At 33.6% G+C, this 19,556-nt stretch overlaps 1 protein-coding gene across 1 annotated transcript in view; it reads left to right on the top strand.

Moving 5' to 3' along the window:
* ptprt (protein tyrosine phosphatase receptor type T) overlaps positions 1-19,556 on the top strand; it is a 535,469-nt gene that overhangs the window by 313,623 nt on the left and 202,290 nt on the right. The window contains exons 10-12 of the mRNA XM_056460746.1: positions 6,340-6,541; positions 10,140-10,242; positions 17,426-17,699. Coding sequence (XP_056316721.1) covers positions 6,340-6,541; positions 10,140-10,242; positions 17,426-17,699 — 579 coding nt within the window. The remainder of the gene's footprint in view (positions 1-6,339; positions 6,542-10,139; positions 10,243-17,425; positions 17,700-19,556) is intronic.

The raw sequence follows: 19,556 nt of genomic DNA, 5'->3' as shown, positions 1-19,556 counted from the left end.
TGACATTGACATTCTGCAGTGGAAATAATAACACTATTAATCTTTATTTACATCACTATTTGTAGATAAATACTGCTTGGAATGGTTACTCTAAAAAACAATTATTTAAATTATAATTTAATATATATACAGTTGAAATCAGAATTATTAGCCCCCCTTTGAATTTTTTTTTCTTTTTTAAATATTTCCCAAATAATGTTTAACAGAGCAAAGAAATTTTCACTGTATTTCCTATAATATTTTTTCCTCTGGAGAAAGTCTTATTTGTTTTATTTCGACTAGAATAAAAGCAGTTTTTAATTTTTTAAAAACTATTTTAAGGTCAAAATTATTAGCCCCTTTAAGCTGTATTTTTTCTTCAGAACAAACCATCATTATACAATAACTTGCCTAATTACCCTAACCTGCCTAGTTAACCTAATTAACCTAGTTAAGCCTTTATTTAAGCCTTTTTAATGCCACTTTACGCTATAAAGAAGTGTCTTAAAATATCTAGTCAAATATTATTTACTGTCATCATGACAAAGATAAAAGTAATCAGTTATTAGAAATGAGTTATTAAAACTATTATGTTTAGAAATGTGGTGAAAAAAATCTGCTCTCCATTAAACAGAAATTAGGGAAGAAAAAAATCAGGGGGGGGCTAATAATTCAGGGGGTTTAATAATTCTGACTTCAACTGTAAATCCAATTCAGATTTTTTTATCGTCATTTTCTGCCTTACTTGTAAATAAAAAATATATGTAATTCTCTAAATTTCAGAGTGAGACATTATTAACATTTTCTTTCGGTGCAATTGAACATTTACTCTTCTAGCTTGACTAAACATATTTGAAGTGTGACATGTCTTCAAAACACGGTTTAAATGTAATTCATATGTGAATAAAAATGACTAGTAGGGTTACAGTGTTGTAGACTCAACCCCAGACCTGTATTATAAGATCTTGAGTGCAGCTTACAGCCGAATTATCCAGCTGTCTGTATATTACACCAACAATACCCTTCAGCCGCCTCACGCTTGTGCTTTCATTGGGCTGTAAAGAACCTGTGTTTTATGAGATCTGTTCAATACGAGCCGCTGTTGGCTGAGTATATTAACACCGAACAAGGGCACAAATTTACAGAGGAGCTACGCTAAAGGCAATAGATGATATTTTAAAAGCCCCTTTAATAAAAAGCCTGCCATCAATCTCCAATGGCTTTTCATTCGGACGGAAACCTGTGATTTTAAAAATAAAAAGGCTTAACTGTGAAAATGGTACGTTTGTAAAGCTAAAAAACTGGAGTAAAATAAAGAATAGGATGTTTTAAAATGGACATTTAAAAGGGCTGAAGTAGCATTAGTCAGCATGTACAGTAAATTGGCAGCTGTAAAAAAATGAAATTCAAGCTGTAATTCTCTATTAAGGCTGATTTATAATCCATAGCATGTAAAGTTGTTCTTGTTAGTTTATTACATCAGGCTCCTCCACCGTACCGCTGCCTGATTTACTGACCCAACACGAAATCATAAACATGATAGCATATTAAATCAAGACCATGCTGCTGGGAAAGCATAAAATGTTCCCGTATAAACAATCTTTTGACTTGAAATAAAACAAGAAGTGTGGATATATAGGCTGTATCTGTTTTTAAAGCTAAAAAAAATCTGATATTGTATCCAGAAAATACACTCACTGGCTACTTTACTAGGTACATCTTACTAGTACTGGATTGGACCCTCTTTTACCTTCAGAACTGCCTTAATTCATCATGGCATAGATTCAACAAGGTACTGGAAATATTCCTCAGAGATTTTGCTCCATATTCACATGATAGCATTACGCACATCCATGATGCGAATCTCCCGTTCCACCACATCCCAAAGGTGCTTTATTGGATTGAGATCTTGTGACTGTGGAGGCCATTTAAGTACAGTGAACTCATTGTCATGTTCAAGAAACCAGTCTGAGATGATTCACACTTTATGACATGGCACGTTATCCTGCTGGAAGTAGCCATCAGAAGATGGGTACACTGTGGTCATAAAGGGATGGACATGGTCAGCAACAATACTCAGGTAGGCTGTGGCATTGATACGTTGCTCAATTGGTACTAATAGACCCAAAGTGTGCCAAGAAAATATCCCCCACACCCTTACACCACCACCAGCAGCCTGAACCGTTGATACAAGGCAGGATGGATCCATGCTTTCATGTTGTTGACGCCAAATTCTGACCCTACCATCCGAAAGTCACAGCAGAAATCGAGACTCATCAGACCAGGCAACGTTTTTCCAATCTTCTATTGTCCAATTTTGGTGAGCCTGTGTGAATTGTAGCCTCAGTTTCCTGTTCTTAGCTGACAGGAGTGGCACCCGGTGTGGTCTTTTGCTGCTGTAGCCCATCTGCCTCAAGGTTGGACGTGTTGTGGGTTAAGAGATGCTCTTCTGCATACCCCGGTTGTAACGAGTGGTTATTTGAGTTACTGTTGCCTTTCTATCAGCTGGAACCAGTCTGGCCATTCTCCTCTGACCTCTGGCATCAACCATGCATATGCGTTCACAGAACTGCCGCTCACTGGATATTTTCTCTTTTTCTGACCATTCTCTGCAAAACCTAGAGATGATTGTGCAAGAAAATCCCAGTGGATCAGCAGTTTCTGAAATTCTCAGACCAGCCCATCTAGCACCAACAACCGTGCCATGTTCAAAGTCACTTAAATCACCTTTCTTCCCCATTATGATGCTCGGTTTTAACTGCAGCAGATCGTCTTGACCATGTCTACATGCCTAAATGCATTGAGTTGCTGCTATGTGATTAGCTGATTAAAAATTTGTGTTAACGAGCAGTTGGGCAGGTGTACCCAATAAAGTAGCTGATGAGTGTATGTGGATATTTCTCTTAGCCATATTATTTTAAAAGGATGCAAGTTCACACATTCACACTGCCGTAAGAGATGCCCAAGTGTGTGTGCATGAGTCAGTATGAGAGTGTGTATGACAGTAGTGTCTTAAAGGGACAGTTCACCCAAAAATCACAATTATCTTATTTACTCATCCTCATATTGTCCATTTTAATCAGCGTCTATTTTTAAAGTGGATTCAAGGTTTTGAGATTTTCTTCTTCTTTTCTTAAAAAATTGTTTTTCAACCAGTATAATATAATATAATATAATATAATATAATATAATATAATATAATATAATATAATATAATATAATATAATATATAATAAAATATAATAATAATAATAATAATAATATAAAATATAATATAATTTATGATATATAATATAATATAATATAATATAATATAAAATAATATCGCTGGTTCGAGCCTCGGCTGGCTCAGTTGGCCTTTCTGTGTGGAGTTTGCATGTTCTCCCTGTGTTCGTGTGGGTTTCCTCCGAGACTATAAAGACAACTCTCATTTTCTTTTCACACACACTAGTCCTGTTTTCTGTAACAGCACGAAGTATTTCTTTGTCTAGTCTTTCCATGGTTTGATCCCTGCCTTGTTTTATCATTGATATTGATACTTTACCGCCTGTACTGAACATTCGCCTGTGACTTTGACTACACTTCTGGATTACCCCTAAAATACTGTTTGTACCCGTTTGACGTTGCCTCTCTGACCATTCTCTTATCCTCATCTCCGTTGTCCAGCATCCATACGTTACTGTTTTATTGGGTCAGTAAACCCAATACTGTATAAAACAAAAGTATCAATGCTTTTAACCCCTAATAGATCATGTGATCAAATATCTGATATAGTTAATTCAATTTAAGCTCACAATCACTGTAATTCCAGAACCTTCTAGTGTGATTTTTATGTCTAAAAAGTGTCATTGTCAATCAGTCTGTCTCTGTCTGTCTCAAGTTTGTGTGTGGATCTTCTGGAGTGATATTTGGTTTGAATGTGCAGATTTGCTTCTCATGACTGTTTTGTTGCCTGTGGTCAGTGGAGAGTCACGGCTGTGTGTGTGTTTGTGTGTGTGTGTTTAGAGGGCATCTGAATCACTCCACTATGCATGAAAAGCTTTTAGGCAGCAGGCCTGCCAGGCACCCAGCTGTCAATTTATTTGATTTGAATTGTGGAATGGAGTTATGAAGTGTGAAACGTCAGGGCTAAAATGTTTTGATTACCCACATACACTGTGGCCATCAATTTCCATCATTCTCCTCTGAGATTTGACGTATGTGCATCTTAGCATGAACACAGTTATCTGTAATTTAGTTTAGTAATTGTTTTGGTGACTGTTAATCCTTTGTTGGGTATTGTTTGGCAAAATTTAGATGTTCAAAGCAGATCCTCAAGCCTTGTAAAAGTGTTTTAATAAGCGGGTTGTATTTACAATGCAGACTGCTGAATGTGCTTGTTATTCATTGTGTTCATAAAATAATTTTTGGGTTGCATTTCTTTAGTCTCTGAAATTATATATTTGGAGAGAACATCCGAACGCAGAAAAGCCAAAGTAAATGAAATGCATCAAGATAAATGTTCAATGTTTGATGTTGATAAGAAAAATAAGGCTATACATTTAAATATATAACAATTCTCAATACCTGAATGATCAGAATGATATTTAGCAAAGTAATAGTAATAATACTTTAAAGTATGTGTCTGTTTTTTTCACATTTTTAAAACAATCTGACAGCTTTTGGCCAATGCATGCATTAAATATATTAATTAGCTGCATGAGCATTCAACAAAACCTAAAGATTAGGTGTGTGGTTTTGACTTAATGATTAATAATCAAAAGCTTGTGTCTAATTATTTTAAATGTGTTACTTTTTTAATTACAATGAATTAAGCCAATATTGTAATATTTTTAAAGCTGGAATCAAGTAAATCATCTAAAAAAAATTAAATAATAATAGCTTAAAAACATTATCAGGTAATAATATAATATAAAATAACATAATATAATATAATATAATATAATATAATATAATATAATATAATATAATATAATAAAATATTAATTTAATATAATATAATATAATATAATATTAATTATAATTATTAATATACATGTACCACATATAATATAGTATATATAATATTAATATAATATAATATAATATAATATAATATAATTTCATATAATATAATATAATATAATATAATAGTAATATAATATAGATAATGTAACATTAATATAATAATATTTAATATAATATTAATTATAATATGAATATTAATATAATGTAACAATATAATATTAATATAATATAATATAATATAATTTAATATAATATAATATAATGTAACAATATAATATAATATAGTATAATATAATTTAATATAATATAATATAATATAATGTAACATAATATAATGTAACAATATAATATAATATAATATAATATAATGTAACATAATATACTATCACTATATATAATATAATATTAACTTCCCCAATATAATATAATATAATATAATATAATATAATGTAACATAATATAATATAATATAATATAATATAATATAATATAATATAATATAATATAATATAATATAATAGTGTATAATATAGCAGGGGTGGTGCAGTAGGTAGTGCTGTCGCCTCACAGCAAGAAAGTCGCTGGTTCGAGCCGGGTTCGGGTCAGTTGGCGTTTCTGTGTGGAGTTTGCATGTTCTCCCTGCGTTCGTGTGGGTTTCCTAGACAATTTAGCCGACCCAGTTCACCTGTACCACATGTCTTTGGACTGTGGGGGAAACCGGAGCACAGAAAGGTAATCCACGTCAACACAGGGAGAGCATACAAATTCCACACAGAAACACCAACTGACCCAGCCGAGGCTCGAACCAGCGACCTTCTTGCTGTGAGGCAACAGCACTACATACTTCGCCACTGTGTCGTATAATATAATATAATATAATATAATATAATATAATATAATATAATATAATATAATATAATATAATATAATATAATATAATATAATATAATATGACCTCGATATGCACTCAGATTGTTTGGAAGTGACTGTATAGACAAATTTATAATAATGTAATATAATATAAAATAATATAATACAATACAATATGATACGATACGATACAATATATTAAAGAAAATATATTATAACAAATCTGCAAAAATTTACTTTTAATTTGTAGAGTTCCTTTTAAAATCCAGTCAACGTGCAAAATAGCTAGTGTTGACTGGACTAATAAACATGAATCTAGCAAATATTATAATCTTTTAAAGCTGGAATCAAGTAAACCATCTAATAAAAAACTTATTCTAGTATACAAAATCAGTGGTCTTACAGCAGTTTCTAAATAATATTACATTTAATAATACAATCTGCTTAAAAAATCTGACGGTTTCTTCTCTTCTCTGTTGTTAGATCGCCTATAAGGCTCTTAGCTCTCTGGATCCCAGCGCAGATTTGACAACACAGCGAGGCCGGGTCTTCAAACTCCAAAACGAGACCCATCATCTCTTCGTTGGGTTGTATCCTGGGACCACATACTTCTTTACTCTGAAAGCCAGCACAAACAAAGGCTTCGGCCCACCTGTGACCACCCGTATCGCCACCAAGATCGCAGGTGAGGAAACAGCAGACTCAGGTTATTATTTTCCAACTGCGTTAATGATAATCACACACAATTATAGCAAAACAGACCCTCAAGTCCCAGTTTAATCGAGTTAATGTGACAGACATTTGTTCTTTATGGATATAGAGCATTGACGTCGGACAGGCTGATGATAATGTATGAAATTATTTCAGGGAACATGAACCGACGAGGTTAAATAAGCTTAATTTGATTGCTTGCCTAATTATCACTTGCATTTCTTAAATTTGCATAATTAGTTTTGTCGTTTTGACTTTTTCCCCGTATCTTAAAGAAGCTTTGCTAGAGCAAGAATCTCATTAGTGTGTTGTGTTATTGGCATAAGTATCGTCGGGATACAGTTAATGTAAAGTGAATGGAATAATGAGAATATGAATCATAAACAACATCCTCCACAAGTTCAACCCAATTTCTGTGGCCCGCGGCTGTCAGCTTGTCGCGTCTCATAATGACGTGGCATTTGTGCCGCACGCCAGACACCATTTATTAAAAGCGTATTGTTCACTGAATCTAAACACTGTAATGAGAGAGTGACATTTTCAGTGTGATTGCATAGTAATGACCTTCGAGTCAGGCTTCAAAACGCCGGGCTTTCTCCGTAGGAGGAAATTCTGCGAAAGGAATGTTTTTACAAATACATGAATATTAATTATGCATAATATTAAAACAGAGTTCTGTGTGTTTGACTGGAAGTTGAGATATCTGAGCTTGGGTGTTTACAGCATCTGCAACATCATTGCAATAAAAACTATTTTATTGTATTTCTCTGCAAAAAATACTTATTGTAGGATTCATTAAAGCCCGTTTACTTTTCCAATATGCTTTTTCCATTCATTATTTCCCTAAGGATTGGCAAATCTTGAAGCTTTATTAGCCAGGAACCAAACCAGCCAGCTATGAGGAGAATCACAAGTATTGCAAGTGTTTTTAAGTATTACAAGTCTGTGAACATTACCCCCTGCTTATTGTATTATAAAACAAAGTAAGCATTTGAAATTTAAACCTATAAAATAAAGTTGATTCTGATTATATCTATTAACACAGTAAGTTTTATGTTGCAGAATGATGTGATGTACAGTTGAAGAATTATTAACCCTGTTAAATTTGAATTATTTTATATTATTTCCTCAATTTCTGTTTAACGGGAGAAGATTTTGTTTAACAAGTTTCTAAACATAATAGTTTTAATAACTAATATTAATAACTGATATATTTGCCATGCTGACAGTACATAATATTTGACTTGATATTTTTCAAGATACTAGTATTCAGCATAAAGTCAGTTTAAAGGCTTAACTAGGTGAACTAGGCGAGATAGGATATTTAGGCAAAGAATTGTATAACATTGGTTTTGTTCTGTAGGCAATGAAAACAAATATTTCTTAAGGGGACTAATAATATTGACCTTAAAATGTTTTGTTTTTGTTTTGTTTGTTTTTTTATTATAAAAACTACTTTTATTCTAGCCAAAATAAAACAAATTAGATTTTCACCAGTAAAAGTAAAAAGATTATAGGAAATACTGTGAAAATGTCCTTGCTCTGTTAAATATCACTTGAGAAACTTTGACTTTTTATTCAGTTTGTGGTCTCATTTTATTTGGAACACTGTAAGCTATTGAGGAATTACCAACCTGCATCACACATGATGTCACATGGGTTCACGGTTTGCAAAAAAAGAACGGTTGCAATAGCAAACATGTTGTGTTGTGCGGTTGGATGCCAAGTTCGAAATGCCAAGTCCAAAAATAGAAAACTTAACTTTTAGCGCACACCACACTGCTTTTAATGCCAACCGCAGTCGTCTTTGGCTAAAAGGGATCTGAATGGAGTTGAGGACCTGATTAAAAACGCTTGACTCTGCAGTTTTCATTTCATATCAGGTAAGTTGATTGCAGCAATGATTTCAGCAAAAACAGTTAAATATGGCGAATTAAACTGAAGACACTGAATGCTTAGAATGAAATGTAAAAATGTAAGTTCACATACCCTGCCGTACAGGTGCAGTTTGCTGTCAGAATGCAGTTGTTTTGCTTGTTGATGATTATCCAGGCCTTTTACAGTTTCGTCGTCTTTCCTTGTCTTTGGCTAGGCAGAACCTTGGTTTTTAGCACTACAAAGTTTTGAATCTGGTAATCATGGAGCATTATTTCTCGCACATGACCACACAGAAGAAAATTGTTGGCACCCAAAGACTTGTAGGCCTTTAACTTCTCTCTTGTAAAATCACATTAAGTTTCAATGAGATAGTTGTGTATTTTGGGCTGGATGCTTGGATATTTCGTCTTATCCACTATTCATTGGGAGGGTGCTATCGCAAATGGACCTGTCAGACGAACGCCACTCCCTTTAACATTAATTATGTTAAATAACTGTGCTTATCACTGAGTGACATGCTGTTATAATATGCTGAAAGCATTATGCAATAGAATATATATAATATGTCATCAATATAACAAAATAACAATATAACAACAAACTCTGTACTGCATCGGATGTCATTCCCTCGCTGTAAATGCTAGCGCTCCTGTTTTTTCTGAAACCTCGCTGCGCGCGTATTGTGAATGTTTACAAACTTGCAATTCGTCTATAACATCGTCTTGCTTTTTACTACAAAGACGTCGTTTACGTGTGTAAGTAACATAGTAAACAATGTAAACAACAGGTCTCCGGCAGAAACGGTGACATAAACAAACGAAAAACCATCCATAATTCAATACTACTGTGTCATTGGACTAAATGTGTTTGATGGGATGTTGTTCTGAGGATACTTACCTTTCAAAATAAACCATGATAAACAGCAATGGATGCATGTGTGTCTGGTTATTACGATGATCTGTACAACTTACACAAATTTAGCAAATACAGTCTTTATAAGCTTCCCATTGAAAAACAACTAGCTACAATGACTGCTTGAGGGTTTTAGCTATAGACTCGTGTTCTTTTTGATGTAATCTATTTGTACACACTGAAGTGTGCAAATCCAGTGCATCCATGTCCTGACACTGGCTAAGAAGTTAAAAAAATAAAATAAATAAATAAATAAATAAATAAATAAATAAATAAATATATATATATATATATATATATATATATATATATATATATATATATATATATATATATATATATATAGCATAGGAAGGCAAATAATTTTGCCTTTGACTGTAAATAGCTATGAAAAAAATTCTATTAGATTTTTTTTAATAACAATTGATCAAAAACATTGAACATTGATTCCTCAACTCCTCATACAATGAATCTGCTGAAAAGTTTGGCTTTAAAAGTTGATCAGTTTCCTTTATTAAAAATCACTTTCTTTACTTCTAGAACCCAACCATTGCACTCCATAGAACATTTATGGACACAGAAATATTTGTAATTTAATACTTGCAAAGAACATTCATTCGTGCTTGTGTTACAGAAAGTGATAAAATGTGCAAAGCTTTTTAGACATCAGTTTCTCATCCGTTTGTCCTTGTCACTTGAAATGAGGTCTGCTGAGCTTTACAGTACGTGCTTTCTTTATATCCACATAGTATGTGTCCTTTAACATGAATCTGTGTCTGCAGCTCCATCCATGCCTGAATATGAGACCGACTCTCCCCTCAATGAGACCGACACGACCATCACCGTCCTCTTAAAACCCGCTCAATCACGAGGAGCGCCAGTCAGGTGAGTCTGTCTGTCACTTATTGCTTTTTCCAATCCAGGCTCATTGGGGATATGTGCCCAGGACAAAATTTTTGAGAACCGACAATATATGTACCCTGGACTACATTTCTTACAGTTTTTGTTTTCACAAATCCACTAGAGGGTGTCGTGTGCACTTTTGACTGTGCATCTCAAATACGTTACTGGGGCATGTTTTGTTATCCGTGTCATTTTTCGTAAATCCATTAGAGGTCGCTGTGTATTTTTTTAACGTATATTAACTTTTTTTTTTATCGTCCATGAGAGAGGCCGGTCGGCTTTTCGTCATGCATAATATATTAGTTTGATATCCACTGGCCCACACACACTCTTCTCTAAACTCAATCAATAGTGTTTTCAAAAGCAAACTAGAAGAGAAAATCCACTGCGGCTCCATGCTTCTATTACAATCTCACGCTGCTTTTTGGGTTTAGTTTTCCTGGTTCCTGGAACCGTCCTTTCGTCTGACTCGGACCCCAGTCAGCTCCGCTCTGCTTTCTAAGTCTAGTGCTGTTTGTGGTGAGTTATTGAGCAAAACAATCACCACCGCGTATCCTTTGTTTTACACATAAAATTCAGCCATATATATATATATATATATATATATATATATACCCATGAGCACATATTTCTTAGTTCTCAAAAATGTGCACTGAGGCACATTTACCAAATGAGCTAATGTTGGATTTTTCATTGATAGTCTGTATGCATTTAACACGACATTACTTATTAAATGAAAGTTCATAGTCAAAATGTATATGTTTACGTTATTCTACTTTAAAATATATAAAAATTTGCTGTTTTACTTAAAAAATAAACCTTTTATTCAGTGATAATTCTTCTCAACCTCATGTCAGGTCAATGTTTTCATCTGTTTTTAAGCCTGCTGTCTAAGATATTGGGCAGTTTGTCTTCCAATCAAATGACAGTACAGCTCTGCACTACACTGAAGAGAAGCATGGCAGCAATGTGTTCCAAATATTTGTTTTATTTATACAGTTAAAGTCAGAATTATTAGTCCCCCTTTTAATTTTTTTTTTCTTCTTTTTTTAAATATTTCCCAATTTATGTTTAACAGAGCACTAAAATTTTCACAGTAAGTCTGATAATATTTTTTTCTTCTGGAGAAAGTCTTATTTGTTTTATTTCGGCTAGTATAAAAACAGTTTTTAATTTTTTTAAAACTTTTTAAGGTCAAAATTATTAGCCCCTTTAAGCTAGATTTTTTTTCGATAGTCTACAAAACAAACCATCATTGTACAATAACTTGCCTAATTATCCTAACCTGCCTAGTTAACCTAATTAACCGAGTTAAGCCTTTAAATGTCACTTTAAGCTGTACAGAAGTGTCTTGAAATATATCTAGTAAAATATTATTTACTGTCATCATGACAAAGATAAAATAAATCAGTTATTAGAAATGAGTTATAAACATTATTATGTTTAGAAATGTGTTGAAAAAATCTTCTCTCCTTTAAAAAGAAATTGAGGAAAAAAAATAAACAGGGGGGCTAATAATTCTGACTTCAACTGTATGTATTGATATTTTTGACAATATTTCACAGATTGTATAGAAGAAAAGGAGGATTGTATTTACTAATTAAAATTAAAAAATCAATTATAAAACTGCAAGCTTTATATTAGGATATTTTTGTCAGTCCATTATAATAGACAAACTAATAATGTACAGAACAGGGTTTCTCAACCTTTGTCACTTCAAGGCCCACCTCCACATGAGGTCCACGAGGCCCACTTCCACCTCCATTCACAAACTATGTTGTCCAAATTAATGTATTGCGAGTGTTTTATAACAGACACCACCAAGCCTTGCTAGATCCTACTGTATATGCGTTATAAAACACTCGCAGGACATTAATTTGGACAACATAGTATGTGAATCAACAGACTTGTGCGACTCTGATTCAGCAACAGTCACAGACGTGAGGCACATGCGAGCTGGTTTATATAACTTTAATCATCGTTACCTTTACATTTGCTTGACTGTTTGTGTTATACAACTGAGAATTTAGTCCTAGTTGGCATGCAGCAGTTGGAAGTTTAAGCCACAGTTATGTCTGTATTTAACAGTGAGGCTGTTTTGCACCGAGTCCAAAGTATGTAATCAATCACAGAAAATGGGAAATGCCATTACTTCGATCATTTTAATATGACATATTTCATAATGAAATCAAATAATTATAGCATAATATTTCAGCTAACTCGCGGCCCACCTGCAGGATCGCTGAGGCCCACCGGTTGAGAATCACTGCTTTAGAAGAACATTGGAATAAAGAACAACAATTTATATTCAATTATTTTAAATTTCATGTTGGTATATTGTTTTTGAAGTACATGTTTTAATCTGATGTTCATTGAAATTATTTTTATTTATACTTATTTAATAAACCTTAAGAACAGAGAAAATATACTTCTACTTTTTTTGAAACTTGCAACATAATTCAGGTCTGAAGGGGTTACTGAGCAACATCTGATTTAAATTGTTTCACACAAAATCCTGCAAAGATATTAGTTCCTTATCAAACATTCTTCAAATATATTTACCAAATCTGCAGATAGATGCAAAGCATTTTAAAAGACAGGAATACACTAAATTACAATGCACCATTAAAACACAAATACGCCACAATCCCTCTCTCCAACCCTCCAAGAGGGGTCCAGTGCATCGTCTGAATGAAGAAGTGCATTACTGTTGATTCACTCGCCGTCCTGAGGGTTTTTAAATGCAGTCATTCAAATAAGCGTCATTTGTATGCTAAGCCTTCGAGGGGATCCTGGTCCATTTGGCTGTGTTTTGGCAAGCAAACAGAGCCTTTCTCTGTGTGGAAATTCAGTCTGTAAATGTGCAACAGATTTTGGCAAATTCTCGAAATTGCAAGTCGCTGCTGAGTTGGAAGAACAGCACAGTTGATGGGCAATAGGAGCCCATCAGTGTAATTATCAGTTATTTGGTTGCATTTAGATTTCTTAGTTGTGTTTGCGATTGGCAAGACAAAGAACTTTATTAAAAATTTTAGATTATATTATAATATAATTAAAATCTGAATTATTAGCCCCACTGCATATTTTTCCCCAATTTCTGTTTAACGGAAAGAAATTTTTTTTAACACATTTCTGAACATAATAGTTTTAATAACTCATTTCTAATAACTGATTTCTTTAATCTTTGCTAAGATGACAGTGTATTATTTTGACTTTATATTATATTATATTATATTATATTATATTATATTATATTATAATAATATAATATAATATAATATAATATAATATAATATAATATGATATAATATAATATAATATAATATAATATAATATAATATAAAATAATATAATATAATACAATATAATATAATATAATATAATATAATATAATATAATATAATATAATATAATATAATATAATATAATATAAAATAATATAATATAATACTACATAATATAATATAATATAATATAATATAATATAATATAATATAATATAATATAATATAATATAATATAAAATAATATAATATAATATGATATAAAATAATATAATATAATACTACATAATATAATATAACATAATATAATATAATATAATATAATATAATATAATATAATATAATATATTCATTCATTCATTTTCTTTTCGGCTTAGTCCCTTTATTAATCTGGGGTCGCCACAGCAGAATGAACCGCCAACTCATCCAGCATTTGTTTTATGCAGTGGATGCCCTTCCAGCTGCAACCCATCTCTGGGAATCACATACACACTTATTCACACACACATACACTACGGACAATTTAGCATACCCAATTCACCTGTACCACATGTCTTTTGGACTGTGGGGGAAACAGGAGCACCTGGAGGAAACCCACGCGAATGCAGGGAGAACATGCAAACTACACACAGAAACGCCAACTGACCCAGCCGAGGCTCGAACCAGCAACATTGTGTGGAGTTTGCATGTTCTCTCCGTGTTCGTGTGGGTTTCCTCTGGGTGCTCCGGTTTCCCCAACAGTCCAAAGATGTGAAATAGGTTAATTGGGTAGGCTAAATTGTCCGTATTGTATATGTGTGAATGAGTGTGTATGGATGTTTCCCAGTGATGGGTTGCAGCTAAAAGGCCATCAGCTGCGTAAAACATATGAAGAAAATTAATGAATAAATAATATTTATGTTCAGTATATTTTTACCGAAAATCCAAAGCCTTACAAAGCTGACGCAGGTTTTATAACAAGCATTGTTAGCGTGCCCTATATACCGCATATGACTCCGGCAATCCATATGCGTCTTTACGAACAACACGCAACTGAAAATTGTTAATAATTACAGAAGCTTTCGAACCCGGGGTTACAGCGGATTCACGACATCCAGCGTGCACTTAAAGCCATTAGTTTGAAATGGAGATCCAGTGTGTTTGAAAGAGAAAAGCAGGCAGGCCTCTTTGGTCATGGGAAATTATCCCTTATGAAAGATGCCAGATTAGAGGCTAGGATAATTTGCCACGTCTTTTTTCAGCGAAACATACATTTCCCTAATTGCACATAATTGGGAAGCATGTTCTTGGCGTAAGACCACATAATTGCAAACAAGTACTATTAGCACGGGGAGCTCAAAAGATGTCCTTATCCATTCAGCGTGTACTGAAACACACAGATGCCCCTCTCCAATCCCTTCCCCACGACTAGCACTTTCAAAAAAGCTCCACAAATCCACACCTCCCTCCGGCTAATTACCAGAGTAGAGATTTCCCTCTGCTGGCTCTCCACCGCATCGCCTGCCTTCTCTTATGAGGGGAAGCCAGGGATTTTGGGGTCTCATGCAGGTTTAATAGAAGCAGAGAGTTTAATAGAGATGTTTAGCAGCTAGTTGTTCGTTCGAGAAATCTTGATGGTTGACAAGGCCTTGTGTGATTCTTGGAAAACTACAGGAATAGATGTTCTTGATGGTTTTAATGGCTTGTTAAATTGCCTCAGGCTCTACTCTCTCTCTCTCTCTCTCTCTTTCTCTCTCTCTCTCTCTTTTCTGATGTGCCTTCACCAGCTGAAGATAGGTCTCAAATCAAGAGGCACTGCAGTGACTAATGCTAAAGAATGTCCTTAAAGGGATAGTTCACCCAAAAATGAAATATCCCCACCATTTATTCTCCCTCAAGTGGTTCCATACTTTTATGAATTTCCTTTTTGGTCAATGCAATGCAACACAAAAGAAGATATTTCAAAAAATGTAACAATCCTGAAACCATTGACTTCTATTGTAGGAAAATCAAACACCATGGAAGTCAATGGTTACAGGTTTACAGCATTTTTTCAAAATATCGTATTTTGTGTTCAACAGAAGAAACTCAAAAAGTTTTGTGAAAAGATGAGTAAATGATGACATTTCATTTTTCTTTTTAAGCACGACGCATTTTAAATATTAAATGTGCTGTAAATGTTTTAAAATATAAAATAAAAATTATATCAAAGGGTTATTCATTCATTCATTTTCTTGTCGGCTTAGTCGCTTTATTAATCCGGGGTCGCCACAGCGGAATGAATTGATACGCACGTTGATACGCAGCGGATGCCCTTCCAGCCACAACCCATCTCTGGGAAACATCCACACACACTCATTCACACTCATACACTATGGACAATTTAGCCTACCCAATTCACCTGTACTGCATGTCTTTGGACTGTGGGGGAAACCGGAGCACCCGGAGGAAACCTACACGAATGCTGGGAGAACATGCAAACTCAACACAGAAACGCCAACTGACACAGCCAAGGCTCGAAACAGCGACCTTCTTACTTTGAGGCGACAGCACTACCTACTGCACCACTGCATCGCCTATTAAAGGGTTAATTCACCCCAAAATGAAAATTACCACCTCATTTACTCTCCCTCTAACTTTTAGCTTTTTTCTTCTGTTAAACACAAAAGAAGATGTTTTGAAGAATGCTGCTTATGCTTATTTTCAGTGAATACATAGATTGTTACAATTTGAAATGTTGGGAAATCTTTCTGATTTAGATCCGGTATTCTCAAACAGCTTGTTGAAATGGAGAGAATTTAGTTTTTTATTTGCATTTCTGATTAATTATTCTTAATTTTTAATTCATGTTAAATTTAGGTTATTAAATTTATTAGTATTAATTTGAAAGAAAGTGTAATAACCAGGGCAGCACGGTGGTGCAGTGGGTAGCACAATCGCCTCACAGCAAGAAGGTCGTTAGTTCGAGCCCCTGCTGGGTCAGTTGGCATTTCTGTGTGGAGTTTGCATGTTCTCCCCATGTTGGCGTGGGTTTCCTTAGGGTGCTCCGGTTTCCCCCACAAGTCCAAAGACATGTGGTATAGGTGAATTGAATTAGCTAAATGGCCGTAGTGTATGTTGCAGCTGGAAGGGCATCCGCTTCGTTAAACATATGCTGGATATGTGGGCGGTTCATTCCACTGTGGCGACCCCAGATTAATAAATGGACTAAGCCAAAAAGAAAATGAATGAATGAATGAGTGTAATAACCACCAAAATATTGCACTTGGTATCAATATGGAATATCAATATCACTTTGAATAATCAGTTATCTAGGCCAGGAGTGTCCAAACTCAGTCCTGGAGGGCCGGTGTCCTGCAAAGTTTAGTTCCAACCCCAATCAGACACACCTGTGGTAGCTAATCAAGCTTTAACTAGGGTTTCTGGAAACAACCTTGCAAGTGTGTTGCAGCAAGTTGGAGCTAAACTTTGCTGGAGACCGGCCCTCCAGGTCCAAATTTGGACACCCCTGGTCTAGACATTAGTGCTGGGCAAAAATCGCATCCAAAATAAAAGTTTGTTGTGACATAATTTAAGTGTGTATACTGTGTATATTTATTATGTATGTATAAATACACACATGCATGCATGTATTTAAGAAAATGTTTATTTAGATATAAAAATATATGTGTTTATGGTGCAAATTATACATATTTATGTGTGTGTATAACACACACACACACACACACACACACACACACACACACACACACACACACACACACACACACACACATATTATTTAAAAAAAGTTTAATTTGGATGCAATTTAATCTTTGCCAAGCACTACTAGAATAAACAGTAGCATCACTGCATTTGTACTATTTAATTCTTGTGATTTTTTTTTTTTTTTTCCCCTCTAGTTCTTATCAAGTGGTGGTTCAGGAGGAGCGGAAGCAGAAAGTCCGGCGAGCCACTGATGTTCTGGAGTGTTTCCCTGTTCCTGTGAGCTTCAGAAATGCTTCAATCTTGGATTCTCCTCACTATTTTGCAGCTGAACTCCCTCCGGTTAGCCTCGCTGTAGTTCAGCCCTTTACTATTGGAGACAACAAGACTTATAATGGTTACTGGAATGCTCCACTGTCACCTGCCAAAAGCTACAGCATTTACTTTCAGGCCCTGAGCAAAGCCAACGGAGTAAGTACTTCATTTTGTTTTTATTTCCTTTCCAGTGCATTGTTCTTGATAACTGTTGATGCTTGAGTATTGATTCGTTGATCTACAGGAATCTGGCTGTGTTATATTTGATCTCCGAATCAAACAGATTGAAACAATGAATTTGATTATATATATATATATTTATTTATTTATTTATTTATTTATTTATTTATTTATACTTTTTATTTATTTTCATTTTTTTTTTTTTTTTGTATTTATGTTTAATGTTCATATTAGGTTTTTACATTATATTAGATTAAACTGTATTGTCATTACACATATACAAGGCAATGAAATGCAGTTTAAGTCTAAGCGTATACAGTACTTCTAATTCATTTAGTTTCATTTAGCAAATTTTTTACTTAATTCCGTTTAATTTTTCCAGATATTAAAAATTTTAATTTAAATACCTAAGATAATATTTGTTGGTATTTTAAAACAAATAAAATATTAAGTTTTACTTATATTATACTTTATTTCTCCCAACCAAATTCATTTATTTATAATGTTTTTATTCTGGTACTGTACAGTTTTGGGTGTACAGTTTTCTAGATAGAAAAGCAATTCAAATAATGGGAATCATAATTAGAAACATAATTCTCTGTATGATATTCATTTCAATTCATCTTTATTTCTTTAGCGCTTTTACTATGTAGATTGTGTCAAAGCAGCTTAACATAAAAGATTATAGTAAATTGAAACTGTGTCAGTCCAGTTTTCAGAGTTGAAGTTCAGTTCAGGTTAAGTTCAGTTCAGTGTGGTTTAATTTTCACTGCTGAAAGTCCAAACACTAAAGAGCAAATCCATCGATGTGCAGCTCCACAAGTCGCAAACCAAGCCATTGGCAACAGTGGCAAGAAACAAACTTCACCAATTGACGAAAGTGTAAGAAAAAACCTTGATATATATTGCAAAATTTGTGTACTTTATGAGGTTTGATTCATGACACAACATCTTCTTGAGAACTTTGATGATAAATATGAGTTTTTGCAAAACATTGTTTTTTTATGCACTATGGCCTTATTAAGAAATGTAGCGGTCATTCACATATCCATGTATTTATATAAATTAGTTAAATATTCTAACATTTTATAATTATAATCCAAATATTCAATATATAAATCAATCAATAATCAATTAATATATTAAATAATCCTAAAAAATAATAAATCTAAAAAAAATGATACACTGTAAAACAGTCAACTTTATCAAATGAAATGAGTGTAGTTAACTTCAAATGTACCGAAAGTTAAATCTACTCATTTGAAAAGAGTTTTGAACTCAGTGTTGAGGGTAATGAGTTAATTAAATACCTTATTACTTAAGCTTAAATAGATTAAGTTCACAGTACTCAATAGGATTAATTTTTGAACTTAATCGGGTTTGTTGCAATTCGTTTCCTCAAATGGTTTGAGTTACCTTAACTTTTGGGGGTTTACAGTGTAGTAATGGTGTAAAATGTACACTTTATTTTATGTATGTATTTAATTGGGGGATAACTGTGACCTGTGAAATGTTGCCTCAACAAATCATCAGTTGAGAAGTTTTTTCCGTTGTGGGGAAAAGTTTGATAGTAGTTTCTAGAAGTTAAAAGAAAACAACAGTGTAGTTCACAGAAAAACATATTTTAGGCCTCTATTATAAATCATATGAATAAACCACAAGGCTATTTTAGAAACAGACTGAGTATATTAATACATATTTAGATGTATGTTTCGCATATCATCATTTGAGTGTAGTGCAAAGGTTGTAGATGGGCCTGCTGCTGCTGCATTGCTCTGCGTTTTGAAGTATGTGCTTCCCAATTTGATTGGATTTGATTCAATTCAATCTCTC

The sequence above is a fragment of the Danio aesculapii genome, chromosome 6 (genome assembly GCF_903798145.1).
Source record: "Danio aesculapii chromosome 6, fDanAes4.1, whole genome shotgun sequence".
In the NCBI taxonomy this organism is placed as follows: Eukaryota; Metazoa; Chordata; class Actinopteri; order Cypriniformes; family Danionidae; genus Danio; species Danio aesculapii.
This window is presented reverse-complemented; position numbering and strand designations above follow the sequence as displayed.